At 48.1% G+C, this 22,616-nt stretch overlaps 1 protein-coding gene across 1 annotated transcript; it reads right to left on the minus strand.

Annotated features, from left to right (window-relative positions):
• Positions 1-607: 607 nt before the first annotated feature.
• Positions 608-22,295, minus strand: Pfas (phosphoribosylformylglycinamidine synthase). The gene is made up of 29 exons (XM_032912376.1): positions 22,254-22,295; positions 18,974-19,272; positions 14,834-15,010; positions 14,193-14,328; positions 13,447-13,552; positions 12,702-12,891; positions 12,478-12,583; positions 12,058-12,198; positions 11,818-11,942; positions 11,581-11,709; positions 9,488-9,619; positions 9,257-9,385; positions 8,859-8,932; positions 8,603-8,759; positions 8,243-8,304; positions 7,978-8,139; positions 7,491-7,613; positions 7,229-7,360; positions 6,746-6,976; positions 6,413-6,593; positions 6,243-6,326; positions 5,891-6,046; positions 5,586-5,705; positions 5,209-5,354; positions 4,891-5,098; positions 4,693-4,784; positions 4,494-4,608; positions 3,196-3,519; positions 608-3,110 (listed from the first exon to the last, which is right to left on the minus strand). The coding sequence occupies exons 3-29, from the start codon at positions 14,973-14,975 to the stop codon at positions 2,800-2,802; spliced, it is 4,014 nt and encodes a 1,337-aa protein (XP_032768267.1). The 5' UTR covers positions 14,976-15,010; positions 18,974-19,272; positions 22,254-22,295; the 3' UTR covers positions 608-2,799.
• Between the last annotated feature and the right edge of the window lie 321 nt (positions 22,296-22,616).

Below are 22,616 nucleotides of genomic sequence, written 5' to 3' on the forward strand. Positions count from 1 at the left end.
GGCTGGTTACTTCATGAGCCAGCCATCCTTTACTTCTGAATCAAGCACTTAGTAAAGCTGACCTAGAACTCGCTCCGCAGACCAAGGTGGCCCGGAACTCGGAGAACTGCCTGCCTCCACCACACCCAGCTTCTGAGTGGGTTGTTGTAAAAACGTCTCATCTTTAGAAATATTTGCTGAAATACTTACAGCTGAAGAAACAGCCTTGGCTGAAGCTAGGTGAGGAGTGAAGGGTGTTCACTAGTGGGCATGGATCTTTTTCCACTAGTTTGAAACTTCCCATTAACAAAGAGTAAGGTGTCACAGATCAGTTATGTGCTTAAAGGAATGCATCACCACGCCTGGCTACATATGTGCTAACAGATGTGTGGGCTTGTGCACACATGCCATGACACTTATGATATCAGTCAACTGTGGAGAGTTGGTTTTTCCCTTTTACCATGTGAGTTCCAGGGATTGAACTCACGCCATGAGGCTTGATGGCTAATACCATTACCCAGTAAGTCAGCGGTTCTCAACCTGTGGGTCATGACCCTCTTGGGGATGGGGTCAAATGACCCTTTCACAGGGGTCACCTAAGGCTGACAGGAAATAGACATTTACATTCTGATTTTCAACAGCAACAAAGTTAGTTATAAGATAGCAACCAAAATCTTATAGGGAACTGTATCACAGGGTTATAGTATTACAGGGTTATAGTATTACAGGGTTATAGTATTACAGGGTTATAGTATCAGAGGCTGGAAACCTCTGCACTAAGCCATCTTGCCCACTCAGGTTTAAAAAAAACTTTTATAAATATTGGGGTTAATGGCATGTACTACCATAAACAAAATATATGTTCTTCTACAGCATCAAAAGGAATGTTCACACGATGAAATGGTACTTAGGTCAGATCCTAGCATTTGGTAGAAGACCACGATTTCCAGATTACTCTTAGCTACAGGAGTTCAAAGCCAGCCAGGACAACATACAGGTCTCAAATACAAACACAATCCTTAGAATCACTCATTAGGAAAAGTTTCCTTGCAAAGCAGTAAGGAGAACCATCTGCCTTCCCATCTCCAAATGTCTTCTTCTGTGGTGCTGAAGGGAGATCAAACTCAGGAAACATACACTTACTGGGCAAGTGTTCCACCACTCAGATGGACACACAACCTGCAACCTGACCCCTATTCATTCAGAATCACTATCTTTCTGGGGTGCTACTTCTGCAGAAGCACAAGAATGTTCCCTGAAATATTCAGAGATCCAACATGTTAGTCTGTTTTTTATAAGGAAACTCCTTTAATCGTGATGTAGAGCTTCTTAGGGGGATACCTGAGTCTACTGTACATATAAGTAGGAAGCAAGGGAGGGTGGGAGGTGGCTGTCAGTAAAACCAGCTGCTACCAAGAGACATGACCTATGACTGCAGGATTATCAAAAGAAGATATAGCTGGGTGGGTAAGGAACCTTGCTGTCCCTTTCAAGTTGTAACTAATCATAGACAGTTTATTATTAAACTTTCCTTTGTTAACTGGAAAACACCTTTAAAATACCTTAATTTTTTTTCTCTTTTTTTCGGAGCTGGGGACCGAACCCAGGGCCTGTGGTTGCTAGGCAAGTGCTCTACCACTGAGCTAAATCCCCAACCCCTAAAATACCTTAATTTTCATGTGAGACATAAATTACCCAGTACCTAGCTTGGTGGTACAAGCTGAGTAGTCATTTATTATTTCAGTTGTGTTAAGACTATAAATTCCATTAGGGCAGTACCAGTGCCTGGCACCATCACTGATCCAGGAACAAGAAAAATGAATGGCCAGGTGGTAGTGCCACAAGCCTTTAATCCCAGCACACGGAAGGCACATGGATCTGAGTGTAGGGCCAGCCTGGTCTACAGAGTAAGTTCCAGAACAGTCAGAGCTACACACACACAAAAAAAAGCCAGTCTTGAAGAGACTAAATCAAATCTCACAGTTTATATCCCAGCAACCACATGGTGGCTCACAACCATCTAAAATGGGATCTGATGCCCTCTTCTGGTGTGTCTGAAGACATTTAATAAACAAATAAATCTTAAAAAAAAAAGAAAAAATGAAACAACAAAACAAACAAACAAAAACAAAAACAAACTCCAGTAGCTCAGGGCTCTGCTCTAGCTACTTTAAAGTGGCTGCTAAATTAGGAGAAGCAAGAATCAGGAATGTGACCTGAAGTAGGCACAGGTCAGCCCCTTAAGCATGGCCAGAAGCAACAATTCCTAACAACTGGCAGAGCATGTCTGAAAAGGGATCCAGAAAGCTGCTCTTTTCTGATGAGAGCAGAGTTTTGGAGGGAAGGGCTGATGCACATCATTCCTAGACCCTAAGCCAACGCCAAGCATCCTGGCACTCACCAGAGAGGCTACGCTAAAAAAATTGAGTTTAGGGCCAGCTTGGGCTATAGACTGAAAGCTGGTCTCACAAAGCCAAAGGAAAAGAAAGAGGACATAAAACCTCACTCCGAGCTCTAAGCAGGAAGATGAGGGATGACAGGTGATGGTCACGGGGAAGCATTGCCAGTAAATGTTTGCCCGCCCCCCAAACTGTCAGCCGTCCTCGGAGCTTGCTTGCTGGAGATTCATGTTAAACTCAAGAACTGAAAGCAGCTCCTGCAGGGGCAAGGCTAAAACAACAATGCAGCTGACATCTTCCCAGCATTGTGGTTCTTGCTGTCCTAGACGCTTTGGGAAATCACATGGAGATACTACTGAAGGCAATGGGAAAGGCAAGACTCAGAGGGCGAGCTGTGGGCCAAGGTGGTCACGCAGCCTCCTCAGCAGCTGTCCTCCTGGGTCCAGTTCCGAGCATTGATGAAGAGCTGCAGCCACGGGGAGGTGGAAAGACCATCAAAGGGAGAGGGTCGCCATGCCCACTGCCAAAGCCTCACAGCCCGCTCAGGGTGTGGCATGAGTGCCAGATGGCGACCATCTTGGGAGCAAATGCCAGCTATACCCCCTGGAGATCCATTAGGGTTCAAAGGGTACTGTTCTGTGGGGTTCCCATCATCATCTGCCCAGTGCAGAGGAACCAAGCCCTTGGCCTTGATCTTGGCTTGAAGTTCAGGAGAAGAAAATGCCATGTAACCTGGAAGTGAAGGAGAAGAGTGAAGGCCAAGTTCGTTCAGGTCCAGCCCCAGCCTGCACATCCCCCCTGCCTTCCTCAGCCTGACCTTCCCCATGAGCACTCCACACAGGCAGCACAGAGCCTTCCATGCCTCGAAGCATCAGGGCTGGCCCCGGCTCCACACGTACAGTGGCCCATCGGGACTCAAACCGCCCAGACAGATTGTGACGGAGAAGGAGGCCTGGCTGTGCTGGCTGGGAGTCGTGGTCCAGCTCAACTTGGTCTTCATTGGGATCACTTCCCACCCAGCCCAGAAGAGCCAGCAGCTGACAGCCATTACACACGCCCAGGCTGAAGGTGTCCGGCCGCCTGCGGAAGCGGCCCAGCTCTTCCCTGGCCTGTGGATTGAAGGTCACTGCAGCTGCCCAACCTAGGAAGAATAGGTAAGCCAGGGTGAGATGTAAAAGGCCCAAGAAAAGCAGAAGCAGGAGTGAAGGGAATTAACAGCCCTCTATTCTAGAGTCTATTATATAACAGCCCTCTATTATAGACCCTGGGACAAACCTGAGGGAAGAAACAGCCTGATCTGCTTCAATCAGGCTGGACAGGGATCCATGAATTTCTTTATTCTAAGCCAAAATATATACTTTTTTAAAAAAAATTTATTTTATTTATTTGTATATGAGTACACTGTCACTGTCTTCAGACACTCCAGAAGAGGGCATCAGATCCCACTACAGATGGTTGTGAGCCACCATGTGGTTGCTGGGAATTGAACTCAGGACCTCTGGAAGAGCAGTCAGTGCTCTTAACCGCTGAGCCATCTCTCCAGCCCCAAAATGTATACTTTTACTGCTCTGTAGTTGTCTAAGATTCAACAGTAAGATTTCACACATGTAAATCCCAATACTTGAAAGGCTAAGATAAGATGTCTTCCAAGGCTACTTTGAGTCTGAGCAGCTCACACTTCATGAAATCGTATCTCATGAAAAAAAGGAAAAGAGTTCACACACAAAAAGCTTGGGGTTGAGGATTTAGCTCAGTGGTAGAGCGCTTGCCTAGCAAGCGCAAGGCCCTGGGTTCGGTCCTCAGCTCCGGGGGGATGGGGGGAGCTTGACCTTTTGCCCTCTCTTGATCTAGTGCTGAACCATCTTTCCAGAGAATAGGACAATCTGATCAAGTTGAAGAACAGCCAACTGTTCAGATGCACCATGCCCTCTCGGCTTCTACAGCTCTGGAAAACCAGCCACCTCATTTCAGACATTCTCCTTCTGCTGGCCTTTGGTCCAGAGCACTCTGCCTGACTTTGTGGGGCAACAAGTCAGCCACAGCCTGGGCAGAAGAAGCCAAAGACATTTTACCAAAGAACGTGGAAATGGCAGATGCAGTAGTCTACACACTGACCTTTGGCAGAGCCCAGGACATCTGCGTAGCTGAAGCCACCCACAAAGGCCACACCACGGAACGTGTCCAGCCTGACGGCCCCAGAGCAGAGGTCCTGCATGGTCACATCCCACACCTAACACGACAGGGAGGAAACTGTTAGAGGACGTACAGCCATGACAAAATCAGGATCTTCAGCTCTGCTAGACACTGGGCTTACCTCAAAGCCAGCCAAGTGAAAAGCATCAGCCATCTCTCGGTCTCCATTGCTGCCCTCTTCACGCAAGATGGCAACTCGAGGGATGGGACCACCTGGAATATGTGTCTCTGAGCAGAATGCTTCCTATCCACTCTAAAACCCCAGATATCTTCCTCAGGGCAGACCCAAGCACTCAAGCCTCTGTGTACACTCCCTTACCAGGTTTACAGGGCACAGAGGCCACAGGAAAGGTAGGCGGCAGGCAGTAGCTAGGTCCTGTCCGCTCCTTCAGGCCCTGTTTCTCCTCTGTCACACAGCGTGGCTCTGCCTGCAGTAGGTCCAGCTGGAAACTTGTTTCCTCCCAGAGGGCTCTCAACTGCCCAACAGGCTCCTCTACAACCACAGTCCCATTCACTGACACTCGGACCTGCAGAGGGGAAACCGATGAGGGCCGGGAGAAAGTGTGGCCCCATGATGTTTTCAGTGTTATTTGCTGATAGGCTCACAGTAACACTACACTCTCCCTGGCTTCCTCACCATGGCCTGGGGTCCAGCCTCGCCAGTGTGGCCTAGTTCCAGACAGTGTAGGCCAGCACTCTGGTACCTCTGCAGTACTCCGGCTACATCTGCCTCCTGTACTTCCAACACCAGACCTGGCTCTTCCGCAAACAGCACAGGCAATGCTAGAACAGATGGGGGTGAGTCAGGATGACTCGGAGGGGCTAGGACTCAGGTGGGATGGAATCTGGAGGAGGAGCTCATGGAAGTAGCACCAGGGACTATGAGAGGTCTTAGAAGGCCACAGTTTAGAACATGGAGATAGCAATGGAGGACTCAGCTAAGACTCGGGAGATGGGTTCAGAGATACCATTACAAGTAAAGGAGGCTCCTTAGGCTGGAGCCAAGCAACTCACCATGGATCCCAGGGGCAGGTACATCTACCTCTATCCCACAATTCCCAGCAAAGGCCATCTCTAGAAGGCAGGTTACAAGCCCTCCATCGCTGACATCATGGCCTGAGCAAAGACGGCGATCTGGAGGAACACGGAAAAAGTTCAGCCGTCTCAGACCAAGCCTATTCCACAGCATCTGGAAAGTGAGTGTGAAAAGCGGGCACTCACAGGAGCTTAGAGTCTGACCTGTAGGCACCTCACACTCACCTGTTCAGGAGGCAAGTGCCCCTCACATGTCTGCACCTATGTACCAGGGCCCCACTCACCTTTCAGCAGCCCCTGGGTGATATGAAAGGCACGCACGAGGTTCTCGGGAAGGTCTAGATCAGGAGGGTGTTCCCCGAGCTGAGAGAAACATTGGGCCAGAGCCGTTCCTCCCAGCCGGTGCTGCCCGGGGCTCAAAGGCACATAGAGCAAATGACCTAAGGAAGCAAAGAAGGGGACAGCAGCTCAAGACCCCGCCTCAAAGTGTTCCCATCACTACACTCACAGTACACAGCAGTGCTAGAAAGCAGCACGTGCAGCTCAGGGTTGAGATGAGAGGGACCAGGACTCATAATGTAGATCTCAAAGCAAGGAACAAGCTCAGAATATATACACAAGGAGGTGAAGCCATACCTTTTCCTCCAGGATGCTTGAGGTCTGGGGTCACAGTGGCTGTGATGTCTGGACAGACAGCATATGCTGAAATGACCAGTGACCCTACCAAGCAAGGAGAAATAAGACCAAGTGAGGTACCAGCCCAGGCCCATAGGTCCTTTTCCTTCTCACAAAGGCCTCATCCTTACCAGGAGCCTGCACGGTCTCAGTGCCGACCCGGGCAGCCATGCTGAGGGAGTCCTTGCCACCATCTACTGCCACACCCAGTGCTGCCATCACTGTCACCATAGCCTCACAGGCATCGGCTAGCCCTGCACCCTCACCCGGGAGCTTGGCTGCCCACATCCAGTTCCCACTGCACTTCACATCCTGAGAACATTGGGGATGAAAACATGACATTGGAGAGGAAGAGAGATGCAGAAGGCTTGGAAATTTATGTGTCAAAAACAATAGGAAAGAGGGTGAGTGATTGATGGATGCAGAGGCCCAGAACTGCAGGACAAAGGCTATGGAGGACTCACTCGGAGATCAGTGACCAGAGCGAATACCAGGTTGGTGAGGGCCTCAGACACGGCTAGCCTGGCAGCAGCCTTGGGGTCCAACAGGCTTTTGACTGGCTGCTCTCCCAGGGCTGTGGCGGCCCCTACAAGCTCCTGGTGGCTCAGTGCTACAACAGCCACATCAGCCAGAGGAGTCTGCAGGGGCCCGACACACTGCTGTTGGGCAACAAGGCCACCCACAGAGCGATCCACCTATGGAACACAGATGCAATTAGCAACCGAGAAGAAGGCAAGGCTTAGCCGAGGGGTGGGTAGCCCTTGAACTGAAAGTAAGAACATACCGAAAGTGGGTGGGTAGCAGGGACAGTAGGCCATTGAGGGTGCTCTGCCCCCCTACCCCTTCATTCCCAGAGCCTAGGAAACCCCAATGCAGGAAGAGAGCCAGGATGAATGACAGGAAACAATGCAGAAGGCTAAAGCAGCCAAGTGGGGTACAAGGAGGACCTTGTTAGTGAGGTAGCGCTTGCTGGCCACAGCAGGCAGCCTTAGAACCCGTTCTAGAGCCTGGCCCACACTCAGGTCGGGGGGCAAGGCCAAAGGCTGCAGCACAGGGGGTTTTCTCTGGAGGAAGAACTCCTGAAATGGAAGTGGTCAAATGTAAGTACCTGGGAAGGACAGGGTACACTGTGTAACAAACAAAGGCAAATGAAAATTAGTATGTCAGAAAGGTCACTGCAAAACATTTACCCATGCTTGGCTCACATACCTTCTGAGGCATCTTTCCCAGAACCCAGTCAAGGTCCAGGTCCACAGGAGTTGGAGGTGTCGGGGGAGCATCTCCTTGGCCACTTTTTCTCATCAAGCATTCACGGTCGTCCACTAGCACGATCTGCAGACCCCAGGGATAGCCCCCAAAGGAAATGAACATGGCAGGGAATGTGCCTAGAGATCAGGAAAAAAATGTCCCCACCCTGTCTGGCTTCCTTGGGGAGCTCCTCCTCTCTCCCAACCTTAACTCTTCCTAACTGCTCTTTTTTTTTTTCGGAGCTGGGGACCGAACCCAGGGCCTTGCGCTTGCTAGGCAAGTGCTCTACCACTGAGCTAAATCCCCAACCCCTTCCTACCTGCTCTTATGCGCGCTTTTCATTTTATCTCATTTGGCTACCCTGCCATTTCTCCCCCAAGCCCATGTACACAGACAGGTAGCCCAAGCCTGCCTACAGCATCTGCTCTGGATCACTGGGCCAACTCACTCTCTTGTCTCCAGTGATTGTGCCCACAAAACAAGCTGGGCAGCGTTCCCGGGCACTGGCGCGACTCAGAAAGTCCCGGTCAGAGGGCCTCAGAAGAAGTGCATTTGACTCCTGGTACTCAGCCCCCCAGATTTCCAGTGCATTCAAGGTTGGATCACCCAGCTGCACAGACATGTAGGGAAGAAAAAATAGGGTCAATGAGCACTGCCTCGCCTCAGTGTCTAGGAATTGGGGAGGAGCCAGGCCTTGGGACGAGACTCCGCACCTGAAAGCGGCTGGTGTAAATGACGGCTCCCGCTGGCTCACTCAGCTCCTTTAGGACATTGCCTGTTGAGGGAATGGCAGGGAGAGGGGCAACCTAGTTGTGGTCAGTCCCAGGAAAACAAAGGAGTTTCTGGTCTCTAGAGTAGCCTAAGATTCTGCGTGTCCCTGGATGAGCTGCTGCTCTACACTTACTGTCTCGCCTCCCACAGCAGCAGCAGCCTCTACCCTCCGCCCAGGCTGTCCAGCACGTAGAAGGTGCAGCAGGGCCTAGTGGTTGGCTGCAAGCCCTTAGTGCTTCTCTCTAAAGCAAATCTGGTGAAGACCAAGTAGACTGAGTCCCTTGTCCTGACCTTGTCCTCACCATTGCCACCAGCACCCTGGTCATGGAGGCTGCATATGGGGTTTCCTCCTGGGGCCTCCACACAAGCCCGGATCACACGATTCATCTTCTGCTCCATTTCCGGATCTCCCCGCTGCACAGCTCCAAAGTCCAGGTCACTGGTGTTGTCTCCCTGAACCTGAGGAGGCACAGGGGATAGCTCGTCTTAGGGGGGCCTGAAAGCTCAACCAACCCTAGTACCCCACAAGGGGGCCCAGTGACATGAATTCTCACACACCTGAATGGACGAAGCAGCTCCACCCCCAACTCCAATCCTGTAGACGGGACCCCCGACCTTCACAACCTCCATGCCTGCAAGAAAGGAAGGAAGGTTGGACCAGAACCAGAAGGCACGCAGAAGGCTGTTAAAGCAAAGCAACATAAAAGCAAGAGGCTGATGTGAGGGAACAGGACTACAACAGTCCACTCAGCAGAAGGAAGAGCAACCTCATAACCTGAGGAAGACACTGTGACAATAATAAAATGATAGCACCACAGTGTTGAAAGAGGGCTCAGGGCTTAAAAACACTGGCTGCTCTTTCAGAAGACCTGGATTCAGTTCTCGGCCTCCCTCTTGTGGCTGTCCTATGCTAGAGAGGAAGCCGGCTGGATGCAGAGTAAGATGGTGGCTCTTACCTGGCTCTGGGGGTTCTTTGCCTACATGCTTGGCTTCCATAGACCCAATGCCCCCACTGAACATGATGGGCTTGATCCACTCACGTCTCTGACCATCTGGAAGCTGGAGACCCAAAGAGCGGGCAAATCCTAGTGTGGAAGTGGAAAGAGGTTAAGTCCCACAATGTTTGTTAACACCAGCTCCTGGGTCTCACCACACCCACAAGTCCCTCTGGAGCCTCAGTTACTCACCAGCCAGCACTGGTTCTCCAAACTTGTTGCCATAGTCAGATGCTCCATTACTGGCCTCAATAGCAACTTCCAAAGGCCTGGCGAAGTTCCCAGGATACTGGAAGCTTGGATCCTCCCAGGGCAGATTATAACCTGAGATGGGAAGATAAAGTTCAACAGACTGTAAGAATGGAAGGCAAGGGCTAGAGATTGCTCAGTAATTCAGCATGTCTAGCATGCATAGGGCCCCAGGTTTGATCTGCAGCACTAAGAGAAAGAAAGTGGACGATGGAGGACACATATCCAGAGAAGACACCGGGCCACTGAAGCCACCCTGTGGTGGCTTCCCATTTCCAAACTCTCTGCCTTTCCTTGTCTCGTGGTAGGACTGGGATTTATTTGTTTATTTTGTTTTGTCTTTTTGAGACAGTCTCATTATGTACCCTTGCTGGCCTGGAACGCACACAGATACCCATGCTTCTTGAGTGCTGGGATTAAAACCTTGTGCCACTACATAGTGTATTTATGCTACCTTTTTATCCTTTCGTGATGCTAGTTATCACCAGAGCCTTGCACATGCTGAGAAAGAACTCTACCACTCAGCTTAAAACCAGACTCTGCTTAAGTGTCCCCAACAAAGGCACTTGTGTGTGTGTGTGTGTGTGTGTGTGTGTGTGTGTGTGTGTGTGTGTGTGTGTGTGTGTGTGTTGGCCACCTAGAATGTGTTATGTGCTGGGAATCAAACTTGGGGGTTGGGGTGTTCTATAGGTAGTAGATAATTTTAACTCATGTTATCCTTCCAGCCCCCTTCTTTTTTTTTTTTTTTCTTTTTTTTTTCAGAGCTGGGGATGGAACCCAGGGCCTTGTGCTTGCTAGGCAAGCGCTCTACCACTGAGCTAAATCCCAACCCCCCCAGCCCCTTCTTTTTTGTTTCTTGGTTTCCAAGACATGGTTTTCTCTGTGCAGCCTTGGCTGTCTTGGAACTTACTCTGTAGACGACTTGCTTGAGCTCAGAGATCCACCTGTCTCTGCTTCCTGAGTACTGGGATTAAAGATGTGTGCCACCACGCCCAGCACCCCTTCTTTCTTAAAAAGGATTTTTATAATTTTCTAAAATGACTTGGATATGTGTGAGTGTCTACAGAGACCAGATGTACAGGATCCCCACCTAGGACTAGTCACACAGGGACCTCTGTACCAACCAACCAACAAGGGAGCTGGGAACCAAACAGAAATCCTTGCAAGAGTAGCACATTTAATTACTAAGCCATCTCTCCAGCCCATTGTGTAAATTTCCTTTTCCATCCCACAGAGATGCCCTTTAACTAGGAAGATAAACAACTGAAAATAGCTTCAGAAAGTTTGAAACTGACCAGATCCACTAGGCCCCTCTCCAACAGAGTAAGCAATAAATAAAGAGTCCCTTGAATACTAACTGAGCCAAGCTGAAGAGTCTAAGGGCAGACCAGCTGCCTAGAAGAAACAGAAACCAGAGGAGCTGCCTGGAAATGGTTGGACCAGAGCCACTTGGAAGGACACTGCAGCCTGCAGGCTGTGCCACATGCTTCAGTTTCCTAGCTTTTGTCACTCACATCACCCACGCTGAGGTGGGCCTTGGTAATGCAGCTGTCCCTGAGCCATTTCTGTTCCTGTCTGTAGCCCCTCAACCATATTCTTTATGAGTAACTCCAATAAAAATCACTGTTTCACCAAGTTCGACTATGGTGGTACCCACACTTCGGTCTGTTGTGGAGAGCAGATGTGTATGTTTTATCTCCTCAGAAAAGTTCTGTCACGGACAGCCCCTTAGTCTCTTAAGGTTTTCTAAAAAACTGGATTTAGTGGACAAGCACTGATCATAAGATAACCCAGTTGCATGGTTTTTATTAAGTGAATGCTGGTTTCTAAAGAAAATTCTAAGTCTTCAAAGCCAGTCTGGCTACCTCCAACTTCTCCTATTATATATACTGCTCATGTTCAGTCAGTGTGGTATTACTCTGAAGCTCTCCCTCCCAGGAATAGATACCCAGATGACATTTGACTTAAGAGCTGTAAGTTTTGGTACCTGCCAGGACAGAGAATCTGGAAGGAGATGTGGGTAGAGAAGAAGATACCTGGGATGTGCAGGTTCCCAAAGCAATAGCCAGCAGTGCCAGCCACCACGTGGGCTCCACGGCCTGTACACTGGACATCTCTGATGCGGCCACCTGTGCCTGTGGTTGCACCGCTGAAGGGCGCCACTCCTGCAGAGAAAAGCAAAGGAGATTATACAGAGATAAAACCATTCCCAATAAACTCCATGGACCTAAGAACAATTGAGGCTCAGCCCTGAGGCCTGGGACCTAACTCACCAGTGGGGAAGTTATGTGTCTCTGCTGTGAAGACAACATGTCTAAGCCCCCGCTGTTGCCGGAAGCAGCTTGGTCGTGTAGAGTCCTCAGGCCGCAGGAATTGGACTTCCTTCCCTTGGATTGCACTGAGGACACAGTCATTTTATACCCTATTTTCCCCAAGAACCATGCCAGTCCCACCAGGGTCCAAGGCCTCCCTTGTCTCCACCCAAGATCCCTGCAGCCCAGGGCACAGCCAACCTGCTGTTGTCACAGAACTTGAGGACATTGTTAGGGTTGGAGGATGCCTGAGTGCTCATGATGGATTCAAAGAGGGAACGTGCTAGCTTCTTCCCGTCCACATGGAGCTGGCCCTTGAAGAACCAATGTCGGCTGTGTTCACTGCAGGAGAGATGTGGGGAAGGGAAGGTACATGGTCATCTCAGTGCTGTGTCTTCCCAATGGCTTCCACAGCATCACAGTCAATTCATACTTAGGATAGAAAGGCATCAGGTATTCTGCCACTGTGGCTTGTCCAGAAGCAAAGTAAGGGAAAAGCAAGATTTAACAGTAGACTCCCATAGGGTAAGGAGGCCTGCATCAAGAGATGCAGGGAGAGCACTTGTGGTCTTCCCTCTGACTGCAAAGGCCAAGGCAGCAGACAACGGTATTCCTCCTCACCTATTGGACTGAGCCAAGTCAAAGACCTCCACTGTACTGGGGTTTCGCTGCAGCTCTTGAAAGCGCTTGGTGTAGAAATCGAGGTCCCAGGAGTCAAGAGCCAAACCTAGGAGACAAACCCTAGAAGAGCTGACAACATGTTCCAGGCCGCCACGGTCCATGTCTCAGTGGTCCTACTGAACTAGGTCAGGCCTTCCCCTCATCCTCCAAGGACTCCTGCTCACCTAGCTCCTGGTTGGCCTTCTCCAGGGCAGGCCGACCCTCGGCTAGGATATTGATGGAGTCCTTGAGTGGGGCTGGGATGTTCTGAGGAGAGAAGCTCTGAATGGGGTCAGGGTAGTGCTGCTCTGTCATCCGGTCATGCAAGGCAGCCAGAGAAATGGCTTCCATTTCAGCTGTAGGCTGCTTGGCAAACTGGTGGAAAGATAAAGTCATAAGAAAACAAAAAGACAAGGTTGAAGAACAGAGAGAAAGGATTCACTCTGAACCTCCAAGTTATTTACCTTACCACTACCACGTAGCAGTGCTTTTCCATTCTCGTGCAGATATCAAGGCCAGGGTTTGTATATACTAGGTAAATCCCACCACTGAGCTATCCATACTCAGACCCATAGCGCATCTCTGTTCAGACTTAAAAGGATGCACAGAGAAAGTCTGGCAGTCAGGCTGACCCATTCTTCCTTCAACCAGGAACCTTCAAGGAGCAAACAACCCGGGGGTGGGGATTTAGCTAAGTGGGAGAGAACCTTGCCGAAGCAAAGCCAAAGGCCCTGGGTTCAAACCCCAACCCCAAAAAAAAAAAAAAAAAAAAAAAAAAAGGAGCAAACAACCCAACCACCTGAGCACACATGACAGGCCGAAAGCCAAGAAGAGCTTCCCCTGCTTCTCCCATGACTCTGCAGGAGTTTAGGAGCTAATCTCCAGTCCACTTGCTAATCTTGATCTCCCACCACAGAGCCAACACCTCACCGAAAGCCGGTAGCGCCGGGTGGTCTCTACCCGATCCACAGCTCTCAGCCCAGCAGCCTGGCACACAGAAACAATGTTGGTCGATGCTGGAGTAGAGAAATTCAGCCTGAGGAAAGAGTTAGATGGTTACGTCTGAGGGCCTTGGAAAAAACCAGTTGGGAAGGTGGATCTTGCCCGTTGCTATCTACCTAATACACTACTGGGTGCCGAGGAGACCCGCATTCAAAAATTAAGCAGAGGCTGAAGAGATGGCTCCAAGTTTGGTTCCTCGCACCCATGTCAGGCTCACAACTGCCTGAAACTCTAGCTCTCGGGGATCTGATGCCTCTAGCCTCCATGGCACTACACTCAGGTGCAGACCCATACAGAAACCCAGGATGGGAAACTTAGCGACATCATGTTTTGAAAGAAAGGCTGTCCAGTGGTGCAGTGCTTACTCTGCATGCATTAAGTTCTACGGTCAATGGAAAGGGGAATGGAAAGGAACTAGTGCAGTTTCAAGTTCTCAGAGTGTAAGCTGCTGTCTCTAGAACAGACTTGGAGCCTGTTCAGTTTTCAGGACATTTGCCCACACAGGGAGAATATTCTCATGACTCCTAGGCAGAGAGAAGGATGGAACAAAGGAAATCTGTCAAAGACTAAAAGGGAAAGGAATGGAATTGAGGGGCGGGTAGTGAGTGTGCACGGGTAGGGAGGCGTGTCTGAGAGGTGGGAACAAGCTGCCCAGGCAGACACCTGACACGTACCTGGGTCCCACCTCCAGCAACAAATCATTGGAGCCAGGGACCAGCCAGGACACCCGAGCAACATCATCCTGCAACAAAGGGCAGCCAAACAGCCATAGCAACTTCTTCATCTCCTCTGCCCATGGAAGGGTCTCGGCTGTAGAGACAGGAAAAGGGCACCTCAAGACACTGCCTCAGGTACCAGATCGCCTCTTTTAAGAAACCAATTCCTAGTCTCAGCGCTATGGCAAGAGGAACAGGAGGATCTCTTTGAGTTCTAGGCCAGCTTGGTCTATATTTCAAGCAGCTGGTGCTACAACGGAGAGATCTATCTCAAGTTAAAAGCAAAACAACAAAGGCAGAATCCAACACGCAGAGGCTGAGACAAACCCAGAAGTTATGGCCGCTCTTCCAGAGGACCTGGATTCAATTTCCAGTACCCACTTGGTGGCTTACAACCATCTGTAACTCCAGTTCCAGGGGATCTTCTGGCCTCTGTACACATGGTACAGGGACATGCATGTAGGCACACATGGTACACAAACATGCAGGTAAAACACACATACACCCAATGTACCTCAGCCAAATCTGACAACACGAACCCGATCCCAATCCCCAGGAAACCACATGGTGGAAAATTTAAACCCAGCATCTGGCCCCACCTGCCCAGTGCACATTGTAGCATAGCTCAGTCTCCACATTCTGAAGGGTTGGCAGTTTCTCTTGTAGTCTCCTAAGAACATGCCCAGATGCTGCCCCCTCATGGCCAGAGGGGCGGACATAAAAGTGAAGGACAGGGGCCATTTCTGCAGATGTCCTTCTAGAGATGAATTAGGTTCCTAAAAAAAATAGCATTAGTTGATTTTAAGTTTCATGGCCAGCCCAGACACTGGAGATAGAGAAGGGAGACATTACAGGGGGATTCAGGAAAACAGTAACCAGAACCTGGTGCTTTTTAACTAATCCTGAAAAATGTAGGCTCTTCAGACTGGGATGGGATGATTTAGCAGTACAGCCATGGGCACAACCTCCAGGCATGAACACACACACACACACACACACACACACACACACACACACACACACACACACACACTAAGGCATTCACAGCATGGGAGTGAGGCATATAAGCACTTCCTTTGGCCCAGGCAAGGTCTTAAGAATGCTACCATGAGGGGTTGGGATTTAGCTCAGTGGTAGAGCGCTTGCTAGCAAGCACAAGGCCCTGGGTTCGGTCCCCAGCTCCAAAAAAAAAAAAAAAAAAAAAAAAAAAAAGAAAAAAAGAATGCTACCATGAACAAATAAATTATACAATTTCAGTTCAGTGTGGCTAACATTAAGGGATAGGAACGCCAACCTGATAGGAAGAATTTCCTAGGATAAATGTCACCTGTCATGAACTGAATGTTTTTTATCCCCTGCTGACATTCAATATGACAATGTTTGAAAAGGGGTCTCTGGGAGTATTAGGGTGGTAAGGATGATCTCACCCTTATGAATGGAATTAGTCCCTAAGATTAGTTAGATCTCTTCTACCAGGCACAGATACAAGGCCAGCGGTGTGAAATCTGAAAAGTGTTTACAAGAAAATGACTGTAAGAAGGAACCAAACTGAAGCCATTTTGAATAAAACTTCCATTTTGAGTAGGGGTCAAATAAAATTTAAGTTCTCAAGACTTCCCTGGGTAACTGACAACCTGCTTGGCAGAGAGAGACACATCCACGGATAACTGATATCCTGGTTGGCAAGTTGAAACATAAACGCTATGCAAGTCACCCTGCCACAGTTGAATCACCCAACCAATGAGAACAGATAAGTGTACCACAAAGACACGTTCCTAAATCCTGACTAGTGGGATAAATTGGCACAATATTTGTGGATTTCAGGCTTAAAAACTCTGTACATTCTGGTTCGGGGTCATATCAGCTCCAGAGTCTGCATCCCTGATGGATCAGTAGTGCCTGAGTGCAGTAAAATTTTGTCATCTGCTTAAATACTTTCTAAGATGTTCAAAGACACAGTCAGCTCCAAAGTCTGTGCTGGTGTCCCTGACTGGTCACTTCAAATAAAGATCTTGCCCTGTTGGACTCTTGTGACCGCTTGGATTGCTCTGGATGTTTGGACACCAAAATGACCATGCTGACCCTTTGTCCTCAAACACCCAACCTCCAGAACTATGAGAAGTCCTGTTATTAATGACGCACAGTCTATGGTACTTTATTAGATCACTTATCTGAGGCACAAATCTGGAGGATGAGAATGAACTAGACCTGGCTGGTGACCCTGAGTATCAGGTCCTTCTTCACTGTTTTCAAAATACCCAAAGCCTGATAAAATCCGTACCAATTTCTGACTCCTTGTTTCACAGCAGGAGCACGCCTTTGCTCACCAACTCTGAGTCTCTCTATTCTTCAAGATGAGCACATTACACCAGCTCTGGGATGTCCTCACTGCCAGTGCTCATACCTCCCTTCCAGAAAGCTCCCTCAGAGCTCAGGGCTATCAGCCCACACACAGGCCACACAAGTAGCAGCCCACAGATGTGCACTGCCTCTTCCAGGGGAGGCAGGAGGGAAGGAAATTTTACTTCACATTTCTACTTGTATGACTCCAACTTGACTCATTCAAAGCTCAATGTTGCTGGGCAATGCTGGCACATACCTTTAATCCCAGCACTCTGGAGGCAGAGGCAGGAGGATCTCTGTGAGTTCAAGGCTAGCCTGGTCAATATAGTGAACTCCAGACCAGCCAATGCTACACAGTTTATATATAAATTACTCCACAGGCCAGTGAGATGGAACCCACTTAATGGAAGAAGACAGCTAACTTTCACAGATTGTTCTGTCTTCAAGTGTTTGGAGAACTCAGATACAGGCTGAATACTTAGTGTGCTAAGATGATGGACCTGATCACAGATTGGTGACAAAAATCTTTATAACAAAACTGAATTCTTTTAGTATACTGTTCAAGACCAGTACTGTGCAGCTGTCGATCCAGAAGGTACTTAACTGGTCTTACAAGCCCTCTCGGCAGCAAGTGATGCAATTCATTTTCTACTTCTTCACTCTCCTCTCGTGGCTTTAAGGACACCAAGATTCTTCTGAAGCTCTTTCCCTGGCTGAGCCTGAGTCACTCGAGCTGACTCCTATTCTCTTGCTCAGCTTCTAGCTGTTAGGTGCCCAGGATTCTGCCTTTATTTCTCTTCCTTTGTGTGAAGTGGTTTCATCCAGTCTGGTGCTTTAAAGACTACCTAGTAAAACCGGCCAATGAAACTGCCACCATTCAACTGCTGTTGATTTAAAACGCCAATTTGAACACTAATTCAAACTAATATTTGCCAAAATATTCTATAACTTTTCCCAACAGTGAATCTCTAAAACTCCAGATTAGTATACCTAAATACCATCACATCTACACATAAGGGTGTCATACATATAGCCAACAAGGGCTGAATATTTAACTCAAAATATTTGTCTAGTATTCATGAAGCCCTGGGCCGGTTTGACTTCCAGGACCATAATAAACTGGGCAAAGTGGCACATATACCTGTAATCCCAGCACACAGAATGTGGATGCAGGAGGATCCTGTGCTCAGTGTTGTCCTCAGCTACACAGTAAGTTTGAGACTAGCCTAGACTTATATGAGACTTCTTTCTTTTTCCCTTTTTCTTCTTTCAAGAGGCATAGTTACTGAATTCATGGGAAGGGCGCTGGAAGCTAGGCAGCAATTGTAGTACCCCCTACCCCCCGGACCCCCATCAGGCAGATTTGCTATGCCTCTCCTCCATTACAGGGAACAGGATTACCATCCTAACAGTTGCTCGACTGAATGCCCAGGCATAGGATCCAGTGATAAAGCACTTGCCTAGCACGTGCAAGGCCTGAGGTTCAATCCCCAGAACTAGAAAAAGTAAAAGTAAGTTAATCCCCCGACCTTAACTGCTCTTCTCCCTCAGCCTCTCCATATTACCAATCCACACAGATGTTAAAACGCTTGCCTTTTCAGGTCTACTACCTCGTGAGTCCAAGTCACCATGATCATTCATTTGGACTGATCAATGTATTGTTTTCTTTGCTGCTATCCTTTGTTTTATGAGAAAGTCAGGTTATCATATAGCCCAGGCTGGCCTGGAAATCACTCTTCTTGCCACTGCCTTTAATGGTGGGCTTAGGGGCATCACCACACCCAGTTGCATTGAATTCTTCAATGGTCTGATTCCACTACTGCACAACTACATCCTATTTGCCCTAAGATAGTGTAAAGATCATCACTTCTAGACTGGTGAGATGGCTTAATGGGTAAGCACCTATCGCTGCCAGGTATGGTGGTGCAGGCCCCAAACCCCAGAGGAAGGTGAATCTCCAGGATTTATACAGTCCCAAGCCAACCAGCGCTGTATGAGACCCTGTTTCAAAACAAACAAACAAAAAACCCCAACCAACTAAACAAGTTATTATTAAATGAATGAACTCTCTATTCCCATCGTACCCCAGTTCCTCCAATCCCAATACACACTCAGTCTTCCTTTAAAAAAAAAAAAACTAAAAGAAAGAGCAAAGCGAGTGTGAATGAATGAATAGGACCGTGAGAGGAGGCTATTTTAGTCTGGTCGTCCACCTACACCTAGTGTCTGCAGATCACGCGCTCTAGAAGGATGCTTTACCTAAGGCACGTGGCTCCAGCTGGACCCAGCCGGGCCTGACGGGGAAAACGACACGGCCTGGATTCGGTTTGAATGTGTGAGCAATGGAACCACGCCAGGGAGCGAACTCAGGTAAGAATCCGCCAAGTTTTACTCACGTGAAGCCGTTCACGCCGTGCCTGAACTCCACGACTTGGCGCGCTGTTACGTCATCCATGAGCGCCACCGCCAAAGACTAGATTTGCGCGGGTCGGAACGACCACGCCCCTACTTTGGGCGGTGCCGCCGCTCCCGGCTGTGGGTTGGTGCAGTTTGAGTCACAAACGTGAACTGTGGAGGTCTAAGCCTGTAATCCCAGCGCTTGGAGGCCGGAGCAGTAACAGGACGTTCTTTGAGTTCTAGATTAGTCTGGTTTACATAGCGAGTTTTAGGCCAGTTAAGGATGTACAGTGAAACACTGTCAAAGAAACAAAACAAAAAAAGTCTCTAAAAAGAAAAACGCCTCGAATTTGAAATATCATTTGAGAAAATGTTATTTCATTGATCGAGAAATGCCTTACAGCTGGATCTCATGGAGGCATTTCCTCCATGGAATGTAACAGTCTCAGACTCACGTGAAATCTAGGGGAAAGTACCCCTGAAAGCCTTTTTTTTTTTAAAAAAACAAAAACAAAAACAAAGAGTTCTTTGTGTAGCTTTGGCTGTCCTAGAACTAGCTCTGTAGACCAGGATGGCCTCCAACTCACAGAGACTCAAGACTGGGACTATAGGCCTGAGCAACCAACTGCGCCCCCTCACAAAACAGCCTAAGACCTGTAACACAAGAAACAAGAGACAATGTTTAAACAGATTTTGGAAATGAGACTCCTTTCTCCTTTGGAAATTAGATTCCTTTTTTATTTTTAAAGATTTATTTATGTATACAAGCACAGTGTAGCTGTCTTCAGACACACCTGAAGAGGGCATCAGATCTCATTACAGATGGTTGTGAGCCACCATGTGGTTGCTGGGAATTGAACTCAGGACCTCCGGAAGAGCAGTCGGAGCTCTTAACCGCTGAGTCATCTCTCCAGCCCTTAATATTTATTTTATGTATATGAGTAAACTGTTGTTCTCTTCAGATACACCAGAAGAGAGCATCAAATCCCATACAGATGGTTGTGAGCCACCATGTGGTTGCTGGGATTTGAACTCAGGACCTCTGGAAGAGCAGTTAGTGCTCTTAACAGCTGAGCCATCTCTCCAACACCTCCTTTTTTCTTTTTTTAAATATTTATTTAATGTATATGAGTACACTGTAGCTATCTTCAGACACACCAGAAGAGGGCATCAGATCCCATTACAGATGGTTATGAGCCACCATGTGGTTGCTGGGAATTGAACTCAGGACCTCTGGAAGAGCCCTCCTTTCTTTATTAAGCTGGTAAATTTATTTATATTGCTCTGTCTTCTGACAGTAAAGACTATATATATATATATATACATACATATATATATATATATATATATATATATATATATATATGGAAAGGCTATGGGCGTATATATTTTTTTAATAAAGAAGACTTTTTACATGATAAAATGTTGCCCAGGCATGGTGTCTCACTCCTGTAAACACTTGGGAAGTAGAGGCAGGACGATCAGAAATTCAAGGTCATTCTTACCTGGACTACATGAAGGCCCCCCCCCCTGAAAAAACAAAAAACAAAACAAAACCTAAAACAAACCAAATAAAAATTTAAAAACTGGAGGGAATCTTTACTAAATTTAAAAGGAACAGCAAGGACAAAATAAAAAATTGTAAACATGTTGCAAGATGTTTGTGAATGACAAGACTTAGAGCTAGTGAGTGTGATGGTGAAAGCTGTTAAAAATCCTGTGGGTGGCGCTAGATCAGTGGGTGAGAGGGCTTGGTGTAGGACTATCTGTGTGAGCTAGTGCACTGCACCTGGATGCAGGCGCTCCCAGCTCTCAGAGGCCAGATTCTCTCTGGAGCTGGAGTTACAGACACTTGTGAGCCACTGGATGAGGGTGCTGAGAACTGACTTGGGTCCTCTGTAAGAGGTACCTGCTGTGCTCTTAAGTGCCAAAATGCTATCTTAAAACACAAAAGGAAACAAACATAATAGCCAGCTCTGGTTCATTATTGGCTCAGGCCCAGATTCTTAGCATAGCCAAGGCCCTGGGTTTTTTTTTTGTTTTTTCCAGAGCTGGGGACTGAACCCAGGGCCTTGCACTTGCTAGGCAAGCACTCTACCACTGAGCTAAATCCCCAACCCCCTCAGGGCTCAGATTCTTTACGGGATAAAGCAAAGGACCAGTCTTATCTGAGTGGAGGTCCTTGAAAGGTAAAGCTGCTTCAGACAGCAGCTTGGTGCTTTGCTTCTTTCTACCGCTGCTTGCTTCTGACCTGTTCCACCAACGTTAAAGTAACCTGAAATTTAAACCATACCAACAGGATGGTGGGAGAGGACGCAGTCCAATCCATCATTTCTATCTACAAATCCTCAAAGGTGAATCCCAGGTTTCAGGGCACATTGCCATTGATGAAGCTGCTAGCTTTGTTTCATGCCTGCCAGCCATCCCATATTGCTGACACAAAAGCAGCTTGACCATAGACACAGAAAAGTAGTTTGGCTCATAGCAAGGTCAAGTTAATCATATATTCTGAGGCTTATTAATTTTTTAAAAGAATTATTTATTTTATGTATACGAGTACACTGTAGCTGTCTTCACACACACCAGAAGAGGGCATCGGAACCCATTACAGATGATTGTGAACCACCATGTGGTTGCTGGGATTTGAACTCAGGACCTCTGGAAGGGCAGTCAGTGCTCTTAACCGCTGAGCCACCTCCAGCAGCCCTGAGACATTATTATTATTATTATTATTTTTTTTTTTTTTTTTTTTTTTTTTTTAGACATTCCCCAACTGTAGCCTTCACTCAGGACCATCAAAATAGAGGCTGTGTCTAAACGACTTGGAAAAAGGCTGGCCACTCTGCAGCCCTCCCTACAGCCACATATGAACTCATTGCGTTTCTCCCCCCATTACCTCTCCCCAACCCCGCATATAAGCTGTGTTGCATTTAATTTTATAAAACACGATGTCGCCACGGCCTGCGCTCCGGCCTTAGCTCGGAGATCGGCTGCTGCCATTCCCACTCCCGAATTAGCTCTGTCAACAGCCTACTGACGTCTTTCCTGGGAGCTATGATCACTACCCCAGCCCCTCCCGGCTTAGCGTCACCAAGGTACGGGCTTGGCTTCCCTTTCTCTGCCCAGCTTTGCTCCGAGGAAGAAAAACATTGATTGTTTTATTATCTTAGAACTAACCAGATAACACAATTGGTGGGCAAAGAATCTCCTGCCCTAACCTTATCAGCTAGCCTACATCAGTGGCGGGGGCCGCGGGTTTTAGCCTCCACAAGACCTTACTGGTTGTTGTGCCCTTCTTGTTCCAAGGTCTGGTGGAAGCTCTCTTCTTTTGGTGTCTGATACTTTAATGGGACGCGGAAGTCCCACCTTTACCCTACGCCCAGCAATTGGCTTCTACTTTTTTTTTTATTGACCAAACCAAGAACCAATTAGGGAGCCAGATTTGTGTATCAGCTCCTCCCCCTACAAAGCTGTACCTTTAGCTTGTAGCTTACAGCGCCGGAGTCTGATTAATCTATCTTGGTGTGTGTTCAATAAACCAGCTCTATTTAACTGAGATAGGGGTCTGAGTGGTTTGGGCAGCATTTCCCAGACCCTAACAGGATAAATGAAGTGGTTCTAACAGTGACAGGGAAATGCTGA

Source organism: Rattus rattus, chromosome 9 (assembly GCF_011064425.1).
Source record: "Rattus rattus isolate New Zealand chromosome 9, Rrattus_CSIRO_v1, whole genome shotgun sequence".
NCBI classification, from domain to species: Eukaryota; Metazoa; Chordata; class Mammalia; order Rodentia; family Muridae; genus Rattus; species Rattus rattus.